Below are 23,398 nucleotides of genomic sequence, written 5' to 3' on the forward strand. Positions count from 1 at the left end.
ATATCTTTAAGGACATTCCCAGTGTAGAAAATGTCCGTACCGTTGAAACAATGAGACGCTGCTTCAGGAACGATGCGACGCTCGTTTGTTTCGTTAAACACAAACGTGCGACCGGGCTACTATCGATCCAGAGAGCAAAACGGAGCACAAAATAATATGCACCGATCTACAGTGAAAAACCGACAAAGAGACCTTGACGTAAAATTTCTGCAAGTGGTCCTTCATGGGGCACTTGTAGAAGTATTTATGCAGAAAGATTTTTCTCGCTTCTTTTAAAGTGCGAGGCAGTCTCCCCACAGGCTCAATAAGTTGATCTCGCCAGACTTCAGCGCCGCTTTGTCTTTCATCCTCTGCAGCTGTTCCGCGTTGAAGTGGTTCTTCCAGTCTCCAACAACACCTTTCCTGACTACGCTTGCGCCTTCGGCGTGCTTGCTGGTTGCGCGGTGTCCGGAGTGGTCCAGGTACAACTGTGCCCACCGGGGTAGCCTGTCGGAGAAGAAAGATGGTACGAAAAGCAGTCCCGCATGCGAAATGTTAACAGCTGTGTGGCTGCAAAATAAAATAAGAGTAATAGTCGTACTGGTCCTGATGGCACGTTCGTTTACCGCAACGTCTAGGCAACAACGATCGGCGTGTGTACAACCGCAGAGCCAGATTTGCTGTTAAAATATGTTTAACATGATAATTGGATCCCAACATATTAGTGGAGTGTTCGTGGAAATATTGCTTTGATCACTATAGCTTTCTTAGAATGGCCTACAATAAACAAATCACCGAATACCAACGTGGCTGTTGTCTTAAAATGTGAAAGTGGGCCATGTTAAAAAGGCTATCGTTTAAGAGTGTGTTGCTTTCTACAGCGGTTCCTCTGACGACGAATGGATGGCATGACTGGCCCAAAAGGCTTGAATTTTATCGTGTAAAGGGACAGTTATTACAATTTTTTTCGCAAGTACCTGTTGTTCTGACGCGATTATAGGTGGATGTATGGTGTTGGAGGAGGTCAGTAGTAATAAAAGCAGGAAACTTCTACATTTATAATCGCTGAACACTTGACTACTTAGAATTTCACGACTTAATTAGCAGACTGGTCACTCCTGATAATTAACCTGAATTTATTTCAATATATTATCGCTGGCTTGAAGATTCGCGCAGCAGGAGCTTCCCCAGTCGCATGGTTGAAGCGGCGCCTTGCGAAGCGGGAAGGGTCAGAGATAAAATTAAAGATGGTAATGATGTTAACTTACTGATTATGTGGACACCACACATGAAGTCGACATTGGGCGAAACATTAATGTCAGCGCTGATACGGAAGTTTCTAATAATGTTTATTACATTTACCTGTTCTGTGTTATTAAATGTCGATTATGTTTTATGCGTGCTCTAGTATTCATCTAGTCTGAAACGTTTCGACAGTGGTTCATGTTGAACTCGGCATGTTCATAACGTATACATATGCGCAGCAATGATTGGATGGTGCTGCAGGAATACCATAGTGACTCCCTTGTATGTTTCAAACGATGTAATAGTGATTTAATGTTCTTGTGCTCTAGTTCAGCAGCTGCAGCGTTCGTTGCGGCTAAATACATTGAGTTTGTACTTTTGACATCGACGACGGCCGCCGCACTTGCAGCTCTGCGTGCAGCACTTCAATTCATCGATGAAGAAACACCTTCGTACCCAGAAATTTTTCGACATTGTCCTTGTGGCCATTTGTCGAACTTCGCTGTAATGCACCAGCGTAACTCAATGGGTTGAACATTAGAAGATGATTTTACAAAAGGCCGACCAAGTTTCAACAAATTTCTGTTAGCGACGTTGAGACGCTTGCAAAACTTTGCATATTTACGGCACTGATTCGTAACTTTCCTGCTGCGTTATAGCAGTGTTTTAATCAGCCCTGACCAAAATCTTCCTCTAGCACAGCAATGACGTTACAGATAGGTGGATATGCACGTTAATAAAAGGACCTACCCCGAGGAGGCTGCTAGCTGAAGGTTGCTGAAATTCGGGCTGCCTTCTGAAATATCATTTTTTGAAAATGCTGCCCATTGAGTTCATTGGTGCACTGCGGTGAAGTTCGAAAAATAGCCGAAGGGGCAACGTCCAAAAATCCTGGACGTGGAACGGGTCCATATTTTGCAATATTTTATACCATGTCTTGCGTCCTATTGAAATATTATTTCGTCATTGTCAGCTGGGATAAATTGCGTCTGCGTGCTGTCCCTGTATAATAGATGCGTGTATTTGTTTTCTGGATTCCAAATATCCTCGGGATACTTTTTTGTAGCTTTTCTGTCTGGGATTTATTTTCTAATTCAATGGAACGAAAAGCACTGTTCACAAATAGCCCGTGTTCACAAAAAACGCAGATACCAGCCTGTCACGATGTTGGACATATTTATCAGCGAAGGGGACCGGCCAATGGCTAAGAACGCTTACCACTGTAAAGCTTTGTGAATTGGCACCCACCTTTTCAGTTTTTTTTTCTGCCATAAAATTAACGTAGCGAATGTTAGGTCAAGTGTCTACAATTGCTAGATTATGACTTCTTTCTATATGCTGCAAACTTTACCAATATTGTTTCTGCGGATTTTTGTACAAGACAGTTCCTCCTTTTTTTTCTATGCATTATAGAGAGAAGCATCAGAGGTAGCGCTTCTTAAGAACATTTGTTGTAAAGAAGACTGTGAAGATAGTCTGCTCGGCTTTAGAACTTGCGCAGAGCCAGTGTCGACAGTGCGTGACGGCATTCCAGACACGCTTCAAGTAATTATGAAGCTGCTTACAATAAAAATGCTACTGGAGAACCTCGCTCTCATTGGTAAGTGTGCCGTATCTCACCTGTGTCAGGAATTAGACAATAACGAGTCGGTTTTTCTGGGATTATGTGTGCTGATATCCACTCAGTATCACACTGCTTAACAAGGAAAGACTAGAAAATACGCCTCTGCTCTTGACTACGATTTCAGAACAGTTAACTGCGTATTTCTTCGCTGCTGGTTACATTACTTCCTTACTTTACCTGGTCATCTAGACAAAAAGGCACACACACACACACACAAAAACCGAGAAATAAAAAAAAAACGAAAGGACAAATAAGCAACCTTTGAAACGCAGAAGTTTGCTTTGAACGTCCTGTTCTCGTGGAAGCAATTACAAAGCCGAACAAGATAATCCAGCACAATCTTCCAGCTCACTCACTGTAAGTGGCTGGGGCAAAATATGTAATGCCATTATGCGTCTGCTGGTTCGCAGTTTCCGTGTCAGAGCGCTTTCCTTCTCGCCTTCCCGGCCTTCACGAAACGGTGAAACGGCACACAGACGCTTTTGCGTCCGCCATAGTAAACATGAAGAATGTAATATTAAAAAAAACGAATTCGAATAGTCAGTTTAAGCAAGGCGCGAACTTCATCAGGCTCCAGCTGTCGAGCTTCTGCGACACCAGGATGTGTATGAGTAAATTACCCTACCACAATGCCACAAAGAAAACCACTCTTAACGTCACACACCTGCTTGGTAACGAGGCAAAGGCACGAATGATACGCGGGTGGCTGTAGAACACGTTGTGGGGCTAGTTGGTTCATTGCTTTCAAAAGATGAAGCGCCGACAGAGACAGCACACTAAGAAGCACCTTTCTTTTTTCTTAGTGTGCGGTCTCTGTTGGCGTTTCATCTTTTGAAAAAACATGCGGGTGGCCATGCCTCTTTGATGTCATTGATTTCCGGTATTCAGCATCAGCTTCAGTTTCCAGTTTATTTTTTATAAGTGGACTATATGCTTACATAAGTATACACAGGGAGGTCCCATAGCATGTGGCTGAAAGGGAACCTCCTGTCAGGAAATATATATATATTTGCGCAAATAAACAGCATAAAACAGCAATGCAGTAGTCACTAAGTGGAATATTATACAATGTAAATGTAGTACAAACTTGAAATGACATAAAGTTGATAACTATAATTGAAACAGTAGTTAAGGCATTCGCAACATAAGAAACCAAAAATGTTTATAAAGTCTACAAATGAAAAAAGAAACTAGAAAAAAGGAAAAGCGAAAAACAAATGAGCAACAGTGAAGTTAATAGCTTAGATACGTGGATAACTTTGGTTCTCTAGTAGGAAAGTGAATAATGTTTTCTTGAAGAGACCTAAAGTAGAAGAGCGCTAGACATCTAATGGGAGGTTGTTCCAGGTAGGTAATACTGTTCAATATCCAGATTGTTTTCCATAATTAGTATGTATTCGTGGCAATAAAAATTGTTGTTGGCTACGAATCTTGTGCGGTTTAAGTTAAACAAAGTAGCCTCAGAAAATATATTTACTGGGGGAGGATTACGTGGTATTTTAAATAATGTTACGGTTAATTTATATTCAACAAGATTATTTACTGCAAGTATTCTGTGGTTGGAGGGGGGGGGTGAAGCATACCAGAAGCACTACAGTAGAATGAGCTGAACGATAATATCCGGATGGCCTGATTCTGCAATTGCTGTAGCGGTGCTATATGTGTTGGATATGTGTTACCCTACGCTGTAATACAATAATTGAGATAGCTGTGAATACTAGAATAATTAATACAAGGCGCCTGCGCAGGCATACATAATATTTATTGTTAAAGATTGTAACAACCATGTGACGCCCCCTCAGGCATAATTTTCATTGGCCCGCTAGGCTCGGTGGCCTGCCGTGCTCGGTAGGCAACATTGGGCACCCCACCCAATAAACACCGACGAGCACAGCTGCTCCGTGGTCAGCCATCGTTCAGCCCCGCCCCCCCCCCGGCCCCCGCTGCGGAGCGTCCGTCTAACGGAGGGTGCCCAGAGCCCTTCCTTGTTCACGAACCCGGGCGGATCGTGACACTGGCGACGAGTACCCACGGATCGCCCCACGCAGCCGCGAGCGGCGAAACACCGCCCCTGTTGCTGCCGCCACGTCGCTGCACGGAAGGCTCGAGCCGTTCGAGGGAGATGGGTCCGCCTAGCCAATTTACGAGGAACAAGTCCACGTGTTCTTCCGGGCAAACGACACACCCGAGGCCAAACAGCGGGACATTTTCCTGGCCAGCCGCGGGAACCGCCTCTTCAGTCTCCTGCTTGACCTTCTCAAGCCAGCCACGCCGCATATTAAGACGCTGGGTGGGCTGCTCACCATACTGGACTCGCATTTCAACCCCGCACCATCCATACTAATGGAGCGTTTCCGCTTCAACGATCGGAGCCACCGGGAAGGAGAAACCCTCGGGAAGTTCGCTGCTGCGCTACGAGGGTTAGCGAGTGCCTGCGTTTTCGGGGACCAGCTGGACTCGCTGCTCCGGAGTCGTTTCGTCCGCGGCATCAACAACCCCGCCATGCAGACGCGATTCCTGGAGTTTCCCGACCCTTCGCTGGACGACGCCGTGAAGGCAGCGCTGGCAATGGAAGCTGCCGCCAAAGACGCCGGCGATATTGCCAGTGCGACGGGCTCACCATTGGTGGAAGCGGCGGTCAGCAAGTTGGCGACAAAGGGCAGTAACTGCGGCCGCTGTACTCCCACTTAAAGTGCCAGTTCTCTCAAGCACAATGCTTTACGTGCGGGAAAACTGGGCACCTGGCATGTGTATGCCGAAGGGGGAGGACGAACAGCAAACAGCAATAGCAGCCTGGTTCAAGCCCAGGTACCACACAAACCCGCGGCTAGGGTAGCCGTCGCAAGGGTACGCGGCGGGGGCGTGCGGCAGCAGGCTCGAGTTCGTCCGCGGCCAGGCTCCACTTCGTGGCCGAGGACCCGCCGATTTTCGACATGTGACAAAGAGGCTTTGTTCTGTCGTCTGTGCCGCCGTACATGCTAATCGTCGAAATCTGCGGGCACCCCATTTCGATGGAGCTGGACACAGGGGCCAGCGTCTCGGTCATGGCCGGGAAACTCTTCTGGCGTACCTTCCCCGCCGTGTCCGTCGAGGTTTCGGGCGTGATGTTGCGCAGCTACTCCGGGCAGCTCTCCCAGGCCCAGGGTCATGCACAGGTCAGCATTCGCTTTGGCGATAGGGAGGCAATATTTCCCCTTTACCTAACCAAGGGGTTGTCGCCGACGCTGCTTGGCCGAAACTGGATTCATGCACTGGGCGTTTGTCTGCCAAAGTACCAGGAAGCCAGCTTGCATGCGGTGAAAGACGTCCCCAGCCTCCTGACCAAGTTCAAGTTCCTGTTCCAGCCAGGGGTGAGCACATTCGCCGGCACAACGGCTGGCCTCTATGCAACCGAGGGAGCCCGGCCTCGTTTTTTCAAGCCTCGCCCACTGCCGTTCGCCCTGAAGGACGGGGTCACCTAGGAGCTGCAATGGTTACAGCGAGAGGGCATCCTGGTGCCCGTCAAGACGTCTGAATGGGCCGCTGCCATCGTACCAGTCCTCAAGCAAGATGGCAGTATCAGCATCTGTTGGGATTTCAAGGTTACCATCAACCCCGTCGCTACCGTCGAGAGGTACCCGTTGCCCCGGATTGAAGATCTCTCGTCATCGGTGTTCGGTGGATAGAAGTTTACCAAGCTCGGTCTCAGGATTGCTTACCAGCAGCTGGTGCTCCAGGACGCCTCCCAGAAGTATGTCACAATTTTGACAACATTGCGGCTCTTCCAGTACGCGCGCTTACCGTTTGGCGTGGCATCAGCCCCAGCCATATTTCAGAGGGAGATGGACAACCACTTCAGGGGCATGTGGCGGTGTACTTAGATGATATCCTGATTACTGGCAGCGACAACGGGGACCACCTGCAAAACCTGCACAACGTCCTGGCACGATTGCAGAACGGCGGCCTCAAGCTAAAGCTGGAAAAGTGCATTTTCCCGGCCCCCAGTGTTGAGTACTTGGGGCATGTCATTTCGCAGGCTGGCCTAGCCCCGGCTCCCCGCAAGCTTGATGCTGTGCTCAAGGCGCCTAAGCTCCAGAACAAGAAGGCGCTTCAGAGCTACCTCAGCCTCATCAACTTCTACAGGAGTTTTCTGCCGAACCTGTCGGAGCATCTACAGCCGCTCCATCTTCTGCTTAGAGATGGTCAGCAAAGGGTCTGGAAGAAGGAGCAGGACCAGGCTTTCCAGCACAGCAAGGAGATGATCACCAAGGCTCCAGTGCTAGTACACTTCGAACCTGCCAAACCTGTCGTCCTGACCGTAGGTGCGTCGCCGTACGTCTTGGGAGCCGTCCTGGCACACCGGAACAAGAATGGCCACTACCGCCCTGTGTCGTTTGCTTCTCGTCGGGTTCATGCTGCAGAGCAACGCTACAGCCAGCTGCACAAGGAAGGCATGGCCCTCATGCTCGGAATAGAATGCTCACACCAGTATCTGTGGGGCCGGAAGTTCGAGGCGGTCATGGACCACAAGCCGCTGTTGGGGCTACTGTGGAATAACAAGGCAGTTCCTGTGCAGGCATCACCTCGAGTGGTACGCTGGGCCTTGACGCTGGCGGCTTACAGTTACCAGCTGGTTTACCGTCCGGGAAAGGACCTGCGACCTGCTGATGCCATGAGCCGCCTGCCCCTGCCAGAGGTGCCTGATGCTGTTCCAGAACCTACAGAAATGTTCTTGCTGGAACACGCGTGCCCGGAGGTGCTCTCCAGATCCGCGGTATTTCAAGCGACCAGCCGGGACCCAGTCCTGTCTCAGGTGGTCAAGGCGGTGTCCCGTGGGGATGAATTAGATCAGCAGGCCTATAGCCACAAGGCCGCTGAGTTGAGCTTGCAGTATGGCTGCCTAGTGTGGGGTTCAATAGTGGTGATCCCACAAGATCTCTGGTCCAGGGTCCTGTAGTTGCTGCACGAGGGTCATCCTGGCTTAGAAAAGACCAAGATGGTGGACCGCTCCCATGTTTGGTGGCGTGGCCTGGATCAGGACATCGCCCACATAGTGCAGAGCTGCCAAATCTGCCAGGAGGATCAGCGGGCCTCGCGTCATGGGGAAATCACCCCCTGGCCGTTCCCACAGAGAGCCTGGTCCCGCCTGCATGTGGATATTGGGGGGCCCTTCAAGGGCCATTACTTCTTGGTGGTGGTGGACGCCGTTTAGAAGTGGGTAGAGGTTCTACCTGTCACCACTCCACCAGCAGGTGCGACCATTGCAGCGCTAAGGCAGGTCTTCGCCGCCCAGGGGTTGCCGGAGGTCATCGTGTCTGACAATGATGCTGCTTTCGCCAGCACAGAATACCTGGCCTGGCTGACGAAGAACGGTATCCGGCGGATGATGGTTCCACCGTACCACCCTGCTTTAAACGGTGCAGCCGAGCGGGTGGTGCAAACCATCAAGGACAAGATTAAGAAGAGCCAGACTAGGGATTTCAAGACGCAGATTGCCCGGATACTGTTTCAGTACCGGACCACGCCCCACGATGTCACTGGCCATGCCCCTGAGATGCTGCTGGGTCGTATGGTCAAGACACCCTTGGACGTCTTGCATCCGGACCTCCGATGCACTGTGCTCCTGAAGCAGCTCAAGCAAAATCTGACTGCTGACCGAGGGCGCCATCCCGGACTTTTGCCGGAGTTGATAGCTCCAGTTCTCGCGAGGAACTTCGTCCTGGCCCACCCTAGTCCGCCGGATTGGTAGTGTCTCCTGCCAGCGCCTCATTGCTGCTCGACAGCATGCCAGACGGGGCCTTGTGGCACAGACACGCCAACCATGTCTGGCCTCGCCTCGGGGCCTTTCCAGCACCCTCTACTGCCACTTCAGAGTTCCCGCCCGCAGAAGGACTAGCGGCAACACGAATCGTTTCCAGCGGAGCACTGCCAACCTCGGAGGCGGCGAGCGTTGCCAGTGGTGCGACGCCCGTTGGGCCTGTGTAGAGCCCGTCACCGCTCACAAGGCCGAACACTGTGTATCCTCCGGATGTTGCGAGGCTGGCTCAGGCAGCACCTGGCGTTGCCACAACCGGCCCGTCAACACCAGTGCCCAGGCGGATTACTCGACGGCGGAGGCCACCGGACCGTTACTCGCCTGGGTAGCAGCCACTGTCGACCCGGCTAGAGCGGAGGCTCTAGAACCTCGTACTTTGAACTTGGATGTTTTTTGTTGTCGACAAACTGGGGGTAAGGGGGTGTAACAGGCATGTGACGCCCCCTCAAGCATAATCTTCGTTGGCGTTCCAGGCTCGGTGGCCTGCCATGCTCGGTAGGCAACATTAGGTACTGCAACCAATAAACACCGACGAGCAAGGCTGCTCGGCGGTCAGTCATCGTTCACCACCACCACCACGCTGCGGAGCGTTTGTCTAACGGCGGGTGCCTCGAGCCCTCCCTTGTACACGAACCAGGGCGGATCGCGACAAAGATCGAAAGCGTTGTATTTAAAAAAAAGAAAGATTTACTTAAGCAGGTTTTGATGACTTGTTGAGCGTTGAGGTTCGGTTTTGATGGTAATACGTGCTTAGGATTGTTTAAGCGCTATGAGGGGCAGCTACAAGCAAGTGTGCACACACATGCACTAAATCAATCGTCAGTCACCCCGCTAAAGCATTCGTAAGTTTTGGTAATGTTCACTGCGCCACAACAGCCCGAATAAGAGAAAATGTTTTCCAATCCATGACGTACGGTGCTAGAATTTCGGCTCGGAATTAAAAATAAAGAAAGCCACTGCAACATTAAAGGCATTCTTCTATCCCCCTAAACCAATTGAGTGTCCCTTTAAGTCTCTTCGGAGGTTCACGTGATCCATGCTAGCTAGTGTTCATAGATAGGTGTTCATAAATAGCGTCACCTGTGCCTGGGTGTGTAGGCCATGAGCTCAGCCTGGTACTCTCGCTCGAGCCGCGCTAGTCGTCGGACTTCGGCCACACTAGCGGCTTTCAGCACCTTGGCCAGGACGTCGGGGTCAGAGCGGAGCGCTTTTCCGTACTCGGCTCCAAGAAAATCTGCCACCGCTAGAACCCAGGACTCAGTGTCCCGCTTCAAATCTTCGTACCTGCAGCAATAAGCAACAGTGTCACGGGGCCTCAGCAAAAAACTTGACCATTTTATGTAAATCAAAACATAAATCGTTTTACGTTTCCACGCAAACACACTTTGAGCTGCAGGATGGTCGTAGAGAAGCTACGACGTGAGTGTTCCCGCGTAGTAGTCCACGTACCAGCACCGTCTGCGCATTAGCGCTACGCGAGAGACTTGAACGACAGCAGAGACAAAAGAAAGTTCGGGGCTTCATTCAGTGGGTTGGCATTTCATCGCAGCGGTACATGAAAACCGCGCTCATGCTTGGACTGGTCGGCACGTCCCATTCAACAAAGAAAGATATGGTTGATCCATCTGGAATCGGTAGAACACAAAAGTGAAACGTGTCTTCACAGAAGCTGCTGCATGTTTGATTTGTGAACTCGTGGTCCGCTGCAGCGAAAGGCGCAAGATTCGCGGGTCGGCGACCGTGTTGCCAAACCACTACCTACTGTCGTTTTGACAGTTTCCTCTTTTTATAAGGAAGGGGCTAGCGTGAGCAAGCAGAATTTCTCACGGCAGTCGAACTTTGCAGGGTGGCTGTTTGGGCTAGTTGGGGATTCATCGTCATCAGGGCGCCACACGGTGGTTAACTGAGGTCTTAGACAGGACAAGGACCACCATGGAATTACAACTAAGATTCTGCTATCCAATGCGCCGAACTTATACAAAGCACAGCAGTGTAACAGCTATCTGAAAAAAAAAATACCTTAACTACTGATGACATAATCAAGACTAAGAAAAACAAGTGAGTACCAGAAAAAAAGCAGCAACGAATACAGGCGAACAAAACTGTATGAACTAGAGACAAACAAATGCAAAGTCGCGTCAAAGGTCCGTGCGTGTAAAAACTCTCTTACCGAGCGCCATTTTTCTTTCTCTTACCGCTTTGTTAACCTGAGGCCGAATTCCGAAAGCTTTTCTTTCGTAACCGCACTTTCACATTGGACGGCCGCCTTCCCTAGTGGTAAGTCCCGACTCATGATTGGGTGAAATTTTCTCTTACGAATGAACAATCCTAGTGTAAGAGCTCTTTTCTGAATTTTTGTTATTTGGTACTCACTTGTCTCTGTTAACCTTTATACCGTCGGCAGTAGTTTATATGCTTCGGATAAATGCATCACTGTTTTGTATAAGTTCGGCGCATTGGCTAATAAGACCTCAGCGGGAAGTCAGCGCTTGTCCTTGTCCTATCTAGATTGTCATTTAACCGTTTTGCTGTACCCTCACGGCAATCAGACAGCGCAACTGAGATGGACAGATGTGTGCTTCTTGTGACGTGCAATCAAATAATATAAATTCAGTGCAGCGCAGGGCGGCAGGAGCATCGCTGACACAAATGTCTAGTACGCTGGCAACTTCCTCATGAAAACTGAACCTGTCTGCCTTGACTAAAATTAGTTCGCAGTGACGCTCTTTTCTGTACTGCGGTTTCTTCACGTGACTTCGCCTCCTCTCACACCATACCAACACCGAATCATCCCCATATGAACAATGCAATTCACGTTGTTCACTTTCACGTTCTGTTATTATTAACATCTGTGGTGACCACTTTGCGTACTTAAACCAAATATATCATAATAAAGTACTTTCAGGCAAGTGATGGAAGCCCAGTATGCGGCAGATGGAAGCTGCGTTGAGCGTAAGTCGGCAAATTCAATTACGAGCCGACTCACTCGGACTCAGACCGACCCGTGAATCTGAGTGTGAGTGAGCCGACTTGAATATAGTTTTGATGAGTTCGAGTCCGACTGAGTCCGGTTGAGTAGAACTGTGGGGTGTGTGAGTGCGAGTGGGGCTACAAATACAAAGTGACATCCATTCGACTCTGTGAAGATGTTATGGCAGCGAAAGCTGACGACAGTAAAGCTCTCAAACGAAAAACAAAGCGCTTTCGCTGCCATTCCATCTTCCTAGAGCGTGGGTTGTCATTTTTTCGTTCAGCATCGCGGGAACGTTCTTCGTCGGTGGTCGTTTCGCGCCTGCTCCATTTACATTCTTGTTGCCGTTCCTTCCGGCGCTTATCGCATACGCATGTTGTTCTTCGGGTTTACAAACTGTACGTGTCCGCCCCAACGATAACCCAACTGTTCTTAGCGCTGATACCTTTCCTTATTATATACTGCGATAATCTGGACATCAGGCTATTGTTCACGGCGAGCGTTCTGATCTGTTCCACATTCTTACATCTGTGCCGCCGCACTGCACCCGTATAGGTTTGTTAGAAATCGCTAAATCCGTTTCTGTTGCCGGACGCCGAAAAAACTATGGAAGGCTAGTCATATACAGCTTTCGCAGTAAAAATATGTTTTGTCAGTGAGTCTTACTTAGTTCCGCTTATATTTATGAACGTATGGGTCTTGACATTATGTTAAAAAATATTGTGCCTACATAGATACGGCCCGGATAGCTTTGGCAGTAGAAAATGTGATCCCTAAAGGAACACTGGATCTCACAGTCTCTATAACCTCATTAGCCACTGCAACAATCAATTTTTTTGTTTCTTTAAATGCTGCCATTCAGAAGTAACACCAAAACGTCCTGTTTATCCTAAAGCAGACATCATGGCGTACATTTGTAATCTTATGAAGTGATCTTTGTTAACCCGCCGTGGTTGCTCAGTGGCTATGGTGTTAGGCTGCTGAGCACGAGGTCGCGGGATCGAATCCCGGCCAAGGTGGCCGCATTTCGGTGGGGCGAAACGCGAAAACACCCGTGTACTTAGATTTAGGTGCACGTTAAAGAACCCCAGGTGGTCTACATTTCCGGAGTCCTTCACTACGCCTTGCCTCATAATCAGAAAGTGGTTTTAGCACGTAAAACCCATAATTAATTAATTAATTAATTAATTAATTAATTAATTAATTAATTAATTAATAAATAAATAAATAATTAATTAATTATCTCTGTTAGGAGCACAGGGGACCTATGTTAACGCTGTCGTGACCGTGAATATATTATCCGAGCACCTGACGAAAAGGACGTTGGGGTCATTTCGGTGCGGGTACCAGGACAACAGGTGGTCGAAATAGTCTCCACCGTCCACGTCACCGGAGAGGAAGAGCTCGAAGAATTCGTCGAAGGTGCCTCTTTCAAACTGGTAGATGGGATAGAGCTTGTAGTGGTGGTAGAAGGAGACGCAGCAGTCGAAAGGGTTTCGCACCACGTAGATGTACTTGGCTTCGGGGCAGATGCGATCTTCGTCGTACACCATATGCGTCTTGATTGCACTGCCTGCAGTAATTGACATAAAGAAAGCATTGTTATTTGAAAGCAGCCATGGGTAGATCATTGCACAAAAGACACAGAACACAAGAGCATGCATTTTTATCTATCTATCTATCTATCTATCTATCTATCTATCTATCTATCTATCTATCTATCTATCTATCTATCTATCTATCTATCTATCTATCTATCTATCTATCTATCTATCTATCTATCTATCTATCTATCTATCTATCTATCTATTTAGAGGTTGTTCATTGCGTGCGTACACAAATAACATGTATCAAATACGAACATTATGGTTTTCATATTATGCAAGCGGCGGCGCCAAGCGCACTAACACAACTTGTGCACTGTGTTCTGCATCTGGACGGCGATGCCAGGCTTTTTCACCGCAGCACTGCACGAATTAATGCGCACGGAAACTTAAATGAACGGCGTTCGGAGTAATGTGCTCGCCGTTAACGCATGAGAGAAAATGTTTTTTGTTTGTCTCACTGTCACCAGACTGTAACAGTTTCATTTGTCCCACAATGACAATGTTCATCGATCCAGCACGTACTTCCTTTCTTTAACACTGCGCACCGAGTATCTTTAAAAAACGGAATGCGCGTTTCACCGTTCCACAGCGCTATAGAGATAAAAAATAGCGCTTTCAGAATGATGAATAAAGTGCGTGCAAGTATAACGACTGTATTGACAATTATTGCATAAAAACATGGGTCACTAATGGTGCAAAATGTATTAGAGTTGTAAGAAGGAACAAACTACAATAAAGGTGAATTTCCAGAACTTGGAGAAGTACAGAAGACAAATCGCGCCACAGAATGTTTAACCTAAAAGCATGAAAGTGCACGAATGTTTTCCTGTCCCTCTACAGGCTCACGGTTATCTAAAATGTCGTAACAAATATTAGAAAAGTTGGCTGCGCCTTAAGTTAACACTGGAGCTTCTAGGAGACTGGTCAAACGGACCAAGTAACACTCATTCGCTCGGGGGCGCATCGGCAGTGGCGTGGACAGTGGGGTTAACAGGGTGTGACGCATAACCACATGTGCGCGAAAGAACAGAGCGCATGCATTGCTTAACCTCTTTCCTACGATGGCACCGAAGAAGAAAGTCACGCGAGTTGTTTGCATAGCCAAGAAAACAGCCGCTGAGCGAGCTTCACCAATCACTCGTACGCTTGAGGAACGCCGGGGATTAGAAGACATGCGATTATTGAAACGACCATCAAGTACGGCCATGGAAGGAGATGCGCAGGAAGCGAGGAGAGGCCGTCCCCGCAGAATACCAGGGTAGAAAGAACCTCCGATACGTGCGTTAAGTATGTGCTCACTTAAGGTCGCATAAATCTGTTATGCTTTTTAGTTCTCTTGACTATGCACATGAATCAGCAACATTCGTAATCCTTGCTCAAAGGTCGCATTTCACTTTGGTTTATTTTGTTGCGATGGAACAGATGCTTAAGAAACATGGCGCAGAGAAAGACGAAGACGGGCACCTGGGCTTGGCACGAGCTGGTTTCAATCTTGGTCGCTGGCTGCTTTGCTCTTGTAAGTGCATTTTAATTAGTTTGCTTGTGTCCCTCCGCACTGAACATTTCGGTGGAGGTTTGCCATCCTCGTAATCGCCACGGAGCTCCGCAGTGGTCGCTACATCGAGCTCGCTACCATGACTCCCGGATATGAGAGCCCATCAACGTCGGCCACGGCTCGTCAGACTGCTCCAGTCGTGGCGCTTTCCCAGGCTCGCGACCCTGATGTGTTTTGCGGCTTGGACGGTACTAGTGACGAAGAGCGGAATAACGTTTACGAACGCGTCAGCACTAATATAACAGGTGGGACGCAACGATCATGTTCTCTAACGCCATATTTTACCTGAGCAGTACAACAGGCGTGTGGCACCGAACCCACGAAGACGAGTTAACAAGCTGCTACATTTTCAAAGGAAAACATCGCGAACTGTTAGGTGACCTCTTTGGGCGCACGGTCACAGCCAAAAAAGGCCCTTACGACCCGTGCTCAGAGCCCCACAGGGCCCCCTACATCTCATACATACAAGACGTCCTGGCTCTTTGCCGCAAAGCTGAGGACAAGATGTCCGAAACAGACGAAGTGGCGCACATATCGAAGGGCATCGCAGACGACGCCTTCAACTTGCTCGTTTTCGGCAACGCTTCTATTATTGATGCCATCATCAAAGAATGCTGCGGCTTTGAACAAGCTAAGAGCCGACGTATCATCGTGCACTTGTCAAATACCGCTGCTACGTCGACTCATGAGAACCATACCTGCCAGACAATTCCACGTAACAACGTAACTGGCGTCATCCTGCGTGAGCTCGAGGCCGCCTATTCGCCATCGCACTCCACGACTCCCAGCGATCCATCACCTGCCACGATTGATATGATCCAGGCCGTTGTTGGACAATAATTTGAAAACGTGGGTCTCAACTCCGCGTATCCGTCTACCCTCATACAAAGCACGCAGCACTTCTCTTGCAGCCGTCCTCAATCCCGACAATCTTTTCCCTACAACACCCTTCAATCCGTCTGAATGGCGCACCTCTGACGACAGGCCCATCTGCTTCCACTGTTGGCGTGTTGGCCACTCCGTTCGTCACTGCTGCAACCAATGGCCAACTCCATTTTCGAAATGCAACATAGCTTTTTAAGTAACTTTGCACCTACTCCTCGCCAGGATCGTACTGCCGCTGACGCCTGCGCTCCGAAGCTTGGCTACGGCCGACCCCCGTCAACTCGAAGTCATCAGTCGATCTCCTTCGCCCCAGCCTCGTCAATTCTGGTCACCGCCCATTCCCGCCCACACTCAGCCGCGAAACTTGGAACAGTAGCTTCTGAAGTTGAAGCTGCGACGTCGACCACGTCCTCGAATCCTCTGCTCCCTTTGCTCATGAACGACAATTTTTTTGAAGTTGACGTTGGAGCCACTGCTGTCCCTGCGCTGGTCGACACAAGCACCCACCTCTCGATTACGAGCGCTGCCTTCCGATGATGAATTAAAAGCTCCTCTCTCCTGCACCAACGCGCGTTCAGTTAAAAATGTTGGCAATATTCTTCGTGGGCTTCTTTTACAGCATTTGACTTTTCCAATGAATATACAGAAAGGATATGACGAAGTGAGGAAAGAATAAGTTACACATGTACACACAATGACGAGAAGTTACCATAAGTATGCTTGAATCAGCGAGAAATAGAACAGGCGTGAGAGAAAAATTCCGTACGGTGTGCACGCCAGTGCTCAGGCAAAGAACGCGCCGTCATATAACGCCGGCGCTGTTATATTGCACGCTTAAACTGTCAGTGCTAATCTTACCTAAGTTCTCAAAGACATGAACGCACCGGGAAAAGAGAGTTCAGAGACGGCCTCTACGCCGTGCCTCTCAAGAAAAGGCATGCTGCGGAAGAAATGCTCGGCCGTGGGTGGCGGCTCGCCAAGGGTGTACACGTGGTAGAGAATGTGCTGCATCCAGGTGGTGCCACACTTCGGGTACGTCACCACGTAAACCTCACCGGGCCGGTGGCGGTAAGCGAGGGCTGCTTGGAGGATCTCTGCGGGAAAGTGCTCGCAGAAGACGTACGAACCAACCCGGCGGCTTCGTACCACACCTTCCGCGCATTGCTTGTCCCGCTGCACCGCGAATGAATTAAATTTGATTCAACTCAGTTTATTTAGCCTCATTGCATCATGATGTCAGGAGCATGGACCTAAAAACCATAGTGATTTATGGCTCGAACAAGTAAGTCTGTGCCCCCGGTAGAATGGAGCAGAGTGCAACATTGACGCGCATAGAAATTTGCAGTGAAAGACATGAGCTCTGCAAATCTCTAAATCTGTTAAACAGAAGACCGCTCACCTTAAACAAGATCTTGGGACCATGGCCTCGCAAATCGCTGCTACAAAAGGCCACAAAAGCGCTGCTGCGATATTTGAAAGCTACGGGATTGAGTCACCGTCTGTGATCCGGACTGAGTGACTGAACGATATCCCCAGTGGACTTTCTCGTCTTGTTTTGATCTTTACTTCCCCTTTTCCCTTTCCTAAGTGTAGGGTAGTCAACTAGACTCAGTCCTGGTTAACCTTCCTGCCTTTCATTTATCATTTGGTCTCTCTCTCTCACACACAACGGTATGCAAACTGCCAATGTAAGCACATGGTAATCACGATGCAACTGTCGCTACATATGCTAGCATCTGAACAAAATAAAAACAAGCGTGCTTATCGCAGCAGTACATCTTCAATTAATGAAATGCAATGGTATATAGAGCATGATTTCAATAACTGTTACAGAAAACCACGTTATTTTGTGGAAGGCAACATTAACACAATTTTGAATAGCGAAGTGAGTTGTCTTTAAATAAACAAGCTGTATTATAATAAATGACTAGCATTACAAAAGGTGGCACTATCAGTAATAACAAGGTCTGACAACGCTGGCTTTCAGAAAACGAAAGCAAGGAGTTCTTCGTGGGAAACGGAAGCAACATCGACAATGTCTTGTTAAAAAGAAATCATTGAGCAAAGCTGGCAAAGTAAACTTCAGCAAGTGTTTGCCATAATGTGTTCGGGAAATGCCGACTTTCCAGGGGTCTGTATTTCGGGTGTATTAGGCAGTGATGTGCAAACTGAGTTGAGCCCGTGCAGTCTGTGCGTCGTCTTGTATTGTTCCCCCATCCCGTGATCTATAGTATTTAACTATAACAGAGGGTAGACTCAGCTTTAAGCACATTGCATTTTTAAACTGGGGTCATGTATGGCAGAGATGCGGTGTCTTGATTACTAATCGTAAATGGGGTAGTTTTCTTAAGTTGCCAGCCGTCGTTGTAGCCCAAAACGGCCGCTACCTAATTGAATGTGGTGAAAAAAAGTCCGTTATAGAGTAAAACATTTATGGATAGGAGAAGGCACCGGCAATGACTGTAGATACAGCCGATTGCGCTAGTAGCTTCTGCTCCAAGTCTTCTATGTGGCTATCAGAGGAATGTGCTTCTCCCAAACGAATTTCTGAGCACCGAAAAGGCTGCAAATGATACGCGGTCTCTGCTGATCTCAACAACCGGATATTCTGCAGCTTTATGGCTTGTGTGATTGCCGTCCCACAGTGTTGTACTGTTTCTGACAATTTCTGTAATTACTTTCTCTGGAGGACGAAATTAGGGAGCACAGAATTTTTCATATCTTATTTGAGTGCCATGCCACGGAGCTGAAAATGTGCATATTGTTCCGGTACATTACAACACGCAGCTCCTTGGACACACGATATCTAAATGCCATGAAAGTGTTTAGTGCATCCATGTTTTCTATTTTTAGAGGATTTATTGTTATTTTATCTTCGTTTTTCATGTGCCGCAGTAACTCATATATAATGCAGGGTTTACGCGCTTTATTTCTTCGACTGAGTGGAAAGCCGCCACAAACGGCATCTAAATATTTCAACATGAACATATCGTAAGCTTCGTTTGAGTTACCTGGCTTCGTCGTCCAAACCAACGCGAGGTGGCCTATCCTGAATATCAGACAGCGGGCCCTGTTGATAAGTCTATAAGTCGGTGGCTGGTTTGGTTTCTTAGAAGCAAGTATATGAGCGATATAAGATAGCTTCAGCTCGGCGGACTGCGACTGCATCGGAAATGGAAGCCAAAATGCAGAAAGCGAAATCATCAATGAAGCTATCAAGCAAAAGAGTTTATACCGTATTTACTTGGAGCTAAGCAAACCCATATTCTGAGCCGTCACCCGAAAATATAAAAGCCACCAAGCAAAAAAAACATGTTACAATGCAGTCCTACCAACGAGTTTGAATCAATATACAGTGAGGCTTGGTATGAGTGCATAAATTGTCGAAACGTGCACACAAACACAGACACGCAACTGCGGGCCTATACAAGCTATACCCCACCATTTTGTTAAGTGGAGTTGCTGGCTCCTAGCGAGTACTACGGATGCCTTGAACGCATCGTGGTTTTAGAGGGAGCATGCCTATGCGTACGTAGCGCCATTCGATTCGTCATTACCGCACAGCCATCGATGCGCGTAGGCGAGCGCCATCTGCTAGTGCCGCAAGGCACTCATCGGCGCGCGCGCAGCGTTGTGATTGGTTGGTCTGTTCAGCAATGGAAGAGCCAGACAGCAGCTCCCGTGGTCGCTAAACCAGGCAAGGTTCGTCAAGAGAAGCTTTGCTTTTAAAAGAAAGCCCGAACTTTTTGAAGTCAGGAACGATATTTATTTCGAGCACACGCCACAAGCGGCGAATCTGTTACAGCTTACTTCATGCAGCCAATCAACTCAGCATCGTCATCCGCGTGGAGATCACTGGATTCCTTGTCGCTCCCCTCCTCCCGCAATGGGTTATCTTTTGCACCATCAAACACTTTGAAAATGCGACACTTTCCGAATGCATGGTGCCAGCTGCTTCATCCTTGGGTTATGTTCAGCGTCCAAAAAAAGTTAAGGTCACAGCGGTAAGGTGTCTGCTCCTGTATAGAACCAGTCATAAGCGCATTAAGCAAGTCTTCCTCTTTCACACGTTTTCTTCAGTGGTGGACATTGCCACCTGCCCAGCGAGGCGCTCTTGATGCCACGTCACGGACATACGGGCCGTATCCTCGAACCCGGCTTTGTTATTGTGATAGCAATCGTATAGACACTCCAGTCGCATTTCTGCCGTCGGCGTCGCCCTGACATTCCGTCCAAAGTCCAAGGGCGGTAACCTTGTCACCGCGCGCAGTATGCTGTATGTGGTGTGAAAGCGTGTGAGGGTGAGCCTATGATCGTGGCTCAATCTCGCACGCGAGACAACGGGGGTAGGGGAGATAGGGGTGTATGTCCTACTACAGCTGCTGCTGCGAATGGCCCGGCGGCGCGCGCCCTATCTTTAAAGCAATCGGTGATGGAGATATAGTCTAAACGTCTGGGCGCACAGACGGCCGATAGCTTCGTTCGTGTGCGCCGTGTTTTTCGGCGCTTAGTTCGCGTTGAAGCAAGAGACAGCACGAAGGTCAATTCGCTCGCTCCTGCGGCAGCGCTTCCTCCCACCAGCGTTTTGCGAGTCAGTTCCCGCGGTCATCGAGTGAGAAGTGTCAATGTTTGCTTGTGCGCACGTGACACCATGCTTGTTGATTTAGCTAGTAAGCGAATGCTTACAAACGCATACGCCCGATAAAACTACTATTCTTACTTCGTATACCTGTCTCCCTTTCTTTCTATCTCCCCCTTCTACTGTGTTTCTCTTTTCATCCCTCTTAACCCTTCCCCCTGCGCAGGGTAGCCAACCGGAACTACCTCTGGTTAACCTCCCTGCCTTTCTCTGCATTATTTTCTCTCTCCCTCTTGTTACCGCAAGTAATGCCTCGATTTTCGGGTGAAGCTATGACTTTCTTTTTAGAAAAAAGTACCAGCTTAGAAACGAATAAATACGGTAGTCTATACTTTGCGACTGAAGAGTGACAAGAGTGACAGACCATCCAATATTTTAAAGTCGTGATTGGGCCTCACCTGGTGGAAGGGCTACCTTTCATGTATGGTTAAGGCGTAAACACATGCATGCAGTACATGTTCAAAAAAGAAACGACGACGACATGGGAGTTAATTGCCGCCGAAGTGGGGCTCGACTTGATGGGAGTCTTATTTTTTGCAAACGTATACGTATATAGTTTTTATGTTGTCTCCAGTAGCAGGGAGAATAAAGTTAAACGATTTACGTTCATATTGGACGAACAACGCAAAATACTCGCAAGACTGGACTAAGAAAAAAAAACAGACATAAGCGGTGACTTGTGTTGACTTGTCATTTGTGTTGTCAAACGTATGGCGCCAAAACAACACAATTGAACGAACACGTTGAGAGGGACATACAATAAGGAAAGATACACACTCGCAGAAACCGCAACTTTTTACTGCCGAGTGTAATTTACGGCTTGCGCATGCAACTGTCTCCTTTCCTATCAATATATAAAGCTCTCGCTTTTACATTTTAATTCGTTTTGCGAACGTTAAGGTGAACCAAAATTGTAGTTTTCTCACTTATTGGGTCGATCCTCGCCTCCTGCAGTGATACAGAGGGAACTTTATAGTGTACCAGCTAGAAAAAAAAACAGTCGCAGTTTCGCCCGAACAGCATATTAGCAGACAGATATACGAAGTACGGATAGTAGTTTTATCGGCCACATTAGCTTGTAAACATTCGCTCACTAACTAAATTAACTAGCATGGTGTCTTGCGCGCACAAGCAGACATGAGGACATCTCATTCCATGACCGCTGGAATTCGCTGTCAAAACGCAGACACGAGGAAGCGCGGCAGCAGCAGCGAGCGAAGTGGCCTTCGTGCTGTCTGTCGCTTCAACGCAAACTGAGTGGCGAGAACAGAGCACGCCCAAAGCTGCGATCCGTCGGCCCGGTTCCTTGCGCGCGACGGAAGACGGCACATTTCCTCCTTGTCTTCCTCCCTTGCGCGCGTGAAAGAGCCGCAATCGTTGGCTCACCCTCGCGAGCTTTCACTCGCACATAGCGCATACGACGCACGGAGACGGTGCTATCGCCTCTGGATTTTACACGGAACATCACTTCGGCGTCGACGGAGACGATGACGGCAAAAATGCGCCTGAAGCGTCCATATAATTGCTATCGCAATAAAAAAAAAATCAAGGGCAGACTTATGGTTGGTTATTGCTCTCGCGGAAAAAAAAAAAACGAACATAGTGGTTAAGGTCAAGTAAGTGAATATAAAATAAGCTTCACTTCATAAACCTCCGAGGTAGCAGTTTTATAATGCTGCACTTACCTTCTCCTCTAGCCTCGCCTCTCGAACAGACCGTACGAAGTGAGCTTGTGGAATTGGTGTGCGCTCCAGCCTGTTTCTATCACTGAAGATGCGCAAGTACTTTGTCCAGCAGGAGTTGCGTGTATCAAATCTGGTGTTGTCGCGGGTCAATAAGAAAAAGAAAAAAAGAAAGAAAAACAGACTTACCTGTTCCTCAGGCATGCTGGTCTCTCAGGTGCCGCTGCAACGACGCGAGTCACTTGCTAGAAATAAGTTCAGACTGCTAGTAAACTATCTGAGGTGGGTCACCGGTGTCACAGATCTTGGGGTTTACACGGGAGGCTCCATCGAGAGGGACGCGCTCGAAGGAAAAATGAAAGTTGTTCCGGTAAACAAAACTGTATGCGTTAGAGTTCGAATGCCTGCCAGAGAGGATCACGTCACTCCATAGAGGCGTCACGAACAGTGCATCCAAGAAACTTACGCGTCAATAAAATGAGTAGCGTTAGTCACAATTACAACTCCGTCCGAAGGTCATACAGATATGGCGTCGTTTGCACAACGTAGATGCAAATATGCAACCGTAAGGAAATGGTGAGGTTTCCAGAAGTAAGGACTATGTTTCAAATTGCTCCGTACCATCTACACAGCACACAGGCCTCGTCTCATTCTACGGAGCGAAGAAAGAGGTATGCGAAGTTGTGCTCACCTTCGTTTTTTTTATACTAGAGCGCATCACGTGACGTGCAGAGACCACGCGGCTTACTTTGGGGTCTCGCGCACTTGGTTCGCTTCCAAAACCTCCCGGCTTTGGTGCTGCAACGATTATCTCGCACTTAATCGCTTGCCGCAGATAAGAGTACTTGATGACACGACGCATGGCATGTGCTTGTTGCTCAAGAGGAGGTGAAGGGTTTCTTTTTGTTTCGTTACGGCTCGATAATTTGCATCGCACTTGCAAGTGCGAAAGAGATTTCGTAAACAAGAGCTTTGAGGCGAGGTATAAACACGGTGAGGAGAACATAAACGCCCTTGTACCAAGCGTTTATAATAAGGGTGACGTTAAACCGAATTGGCCTGAACGTTTTCGTGCAGAGTTGACAGAGAGAGCGATAAAAATGTTTATTGAAAAAAAGGGCAGCCAACTTCAGTGATTCCTTCAGGAACTTGTTTTTACTGCGATACAGCATTCTCCTACAGTGAAGATCGGCCTCGTGTTATTTTCGCTTACCTGCTTTTTTCGCCGAGTAATTGGGCTCACTGAGTTCCGGGGAGCTATGTACAAGAACCCAGCCGCTATAGCCGCTTTTTACGGAAGGGGAGGGGATAGAGGGGGTGGAGGGAAGGTGCGGTCGTGTAAAAAACGATGCATTAGTTTAAAAGAAAATTTCACTGCCACACTAATTTGCCAACATTTTCCCCGCATACCACGTAA

The 23,398-nt window shown here is 48.2% G+C and overlaps 1 protein-coding gene across 1 annotated transcript; it reads right to left on the reverse strand.

The window, feature by feature from the left end:
* Positions 1–189: 189 nt before the first annotated feature.
* Positions 190–22,662, reverse strand: LOC142587812 (sulfotransferase ssu-1-like). Its single transcript, XM_075699094.1, has 6 exons — positions 22,448–22,662; positions 22,171–22,324; positions 16,545–16,833; positions 12,922–13,186; positions 9,723–9,926; positions 190–486 (listed from the first exon to the last, which is right to left on the reverse strand). Exons 2-6 carry the CDS (start codon positions 22,183–22,185, stop codon positions 273–275), a joined length of 987 nt encoding a protein of 328 aa, XP_075555209.1. The 5' UTR covers positions 22,186–22,324; positions 22,448–22,662; the 3' UTR covers positions 190–272.
* Between the last annotated feature and the right edge of the window lie 736 nt (positions 22,663–23,398).

The sequence above is a fragment of the Dermacentor variabilis genome, chromosome 7 (assembly GCF_050947875.1).
Source record: "Dermacentor variabilis isolate Ectoservices chromosome 7, ASM5094787v1, whole genome shotgun sequence".
NCBI lineage: Eukaryota > Metazoa > Arthropoda > Arachnida > Ixodida > Ixodidae > Dermacentor > Dermacentor variabilis.

What these genes read in the sequence shown, in the direction of transcription:
- LOC142587812 (XM_075699094.1), bottom strand. An exon ending in CTCTGAACTCTCTTTTCCCG is followed by an intron (nt 13,187 to 16,544) that starts GTGCGTTCATGT and finishes CAATTACTGCAG; the next exon opens with GCAGTGCAATCAAGACGCAT. An exon ending in GCCTACACACCCAGGCACAG is followed by an intron (nt 487 to 9,722) that starts GTGACGCTATTT and finishes CTTCTCCGACAG; the next exon opens with GCTACCCCGGTGGGCACAGT.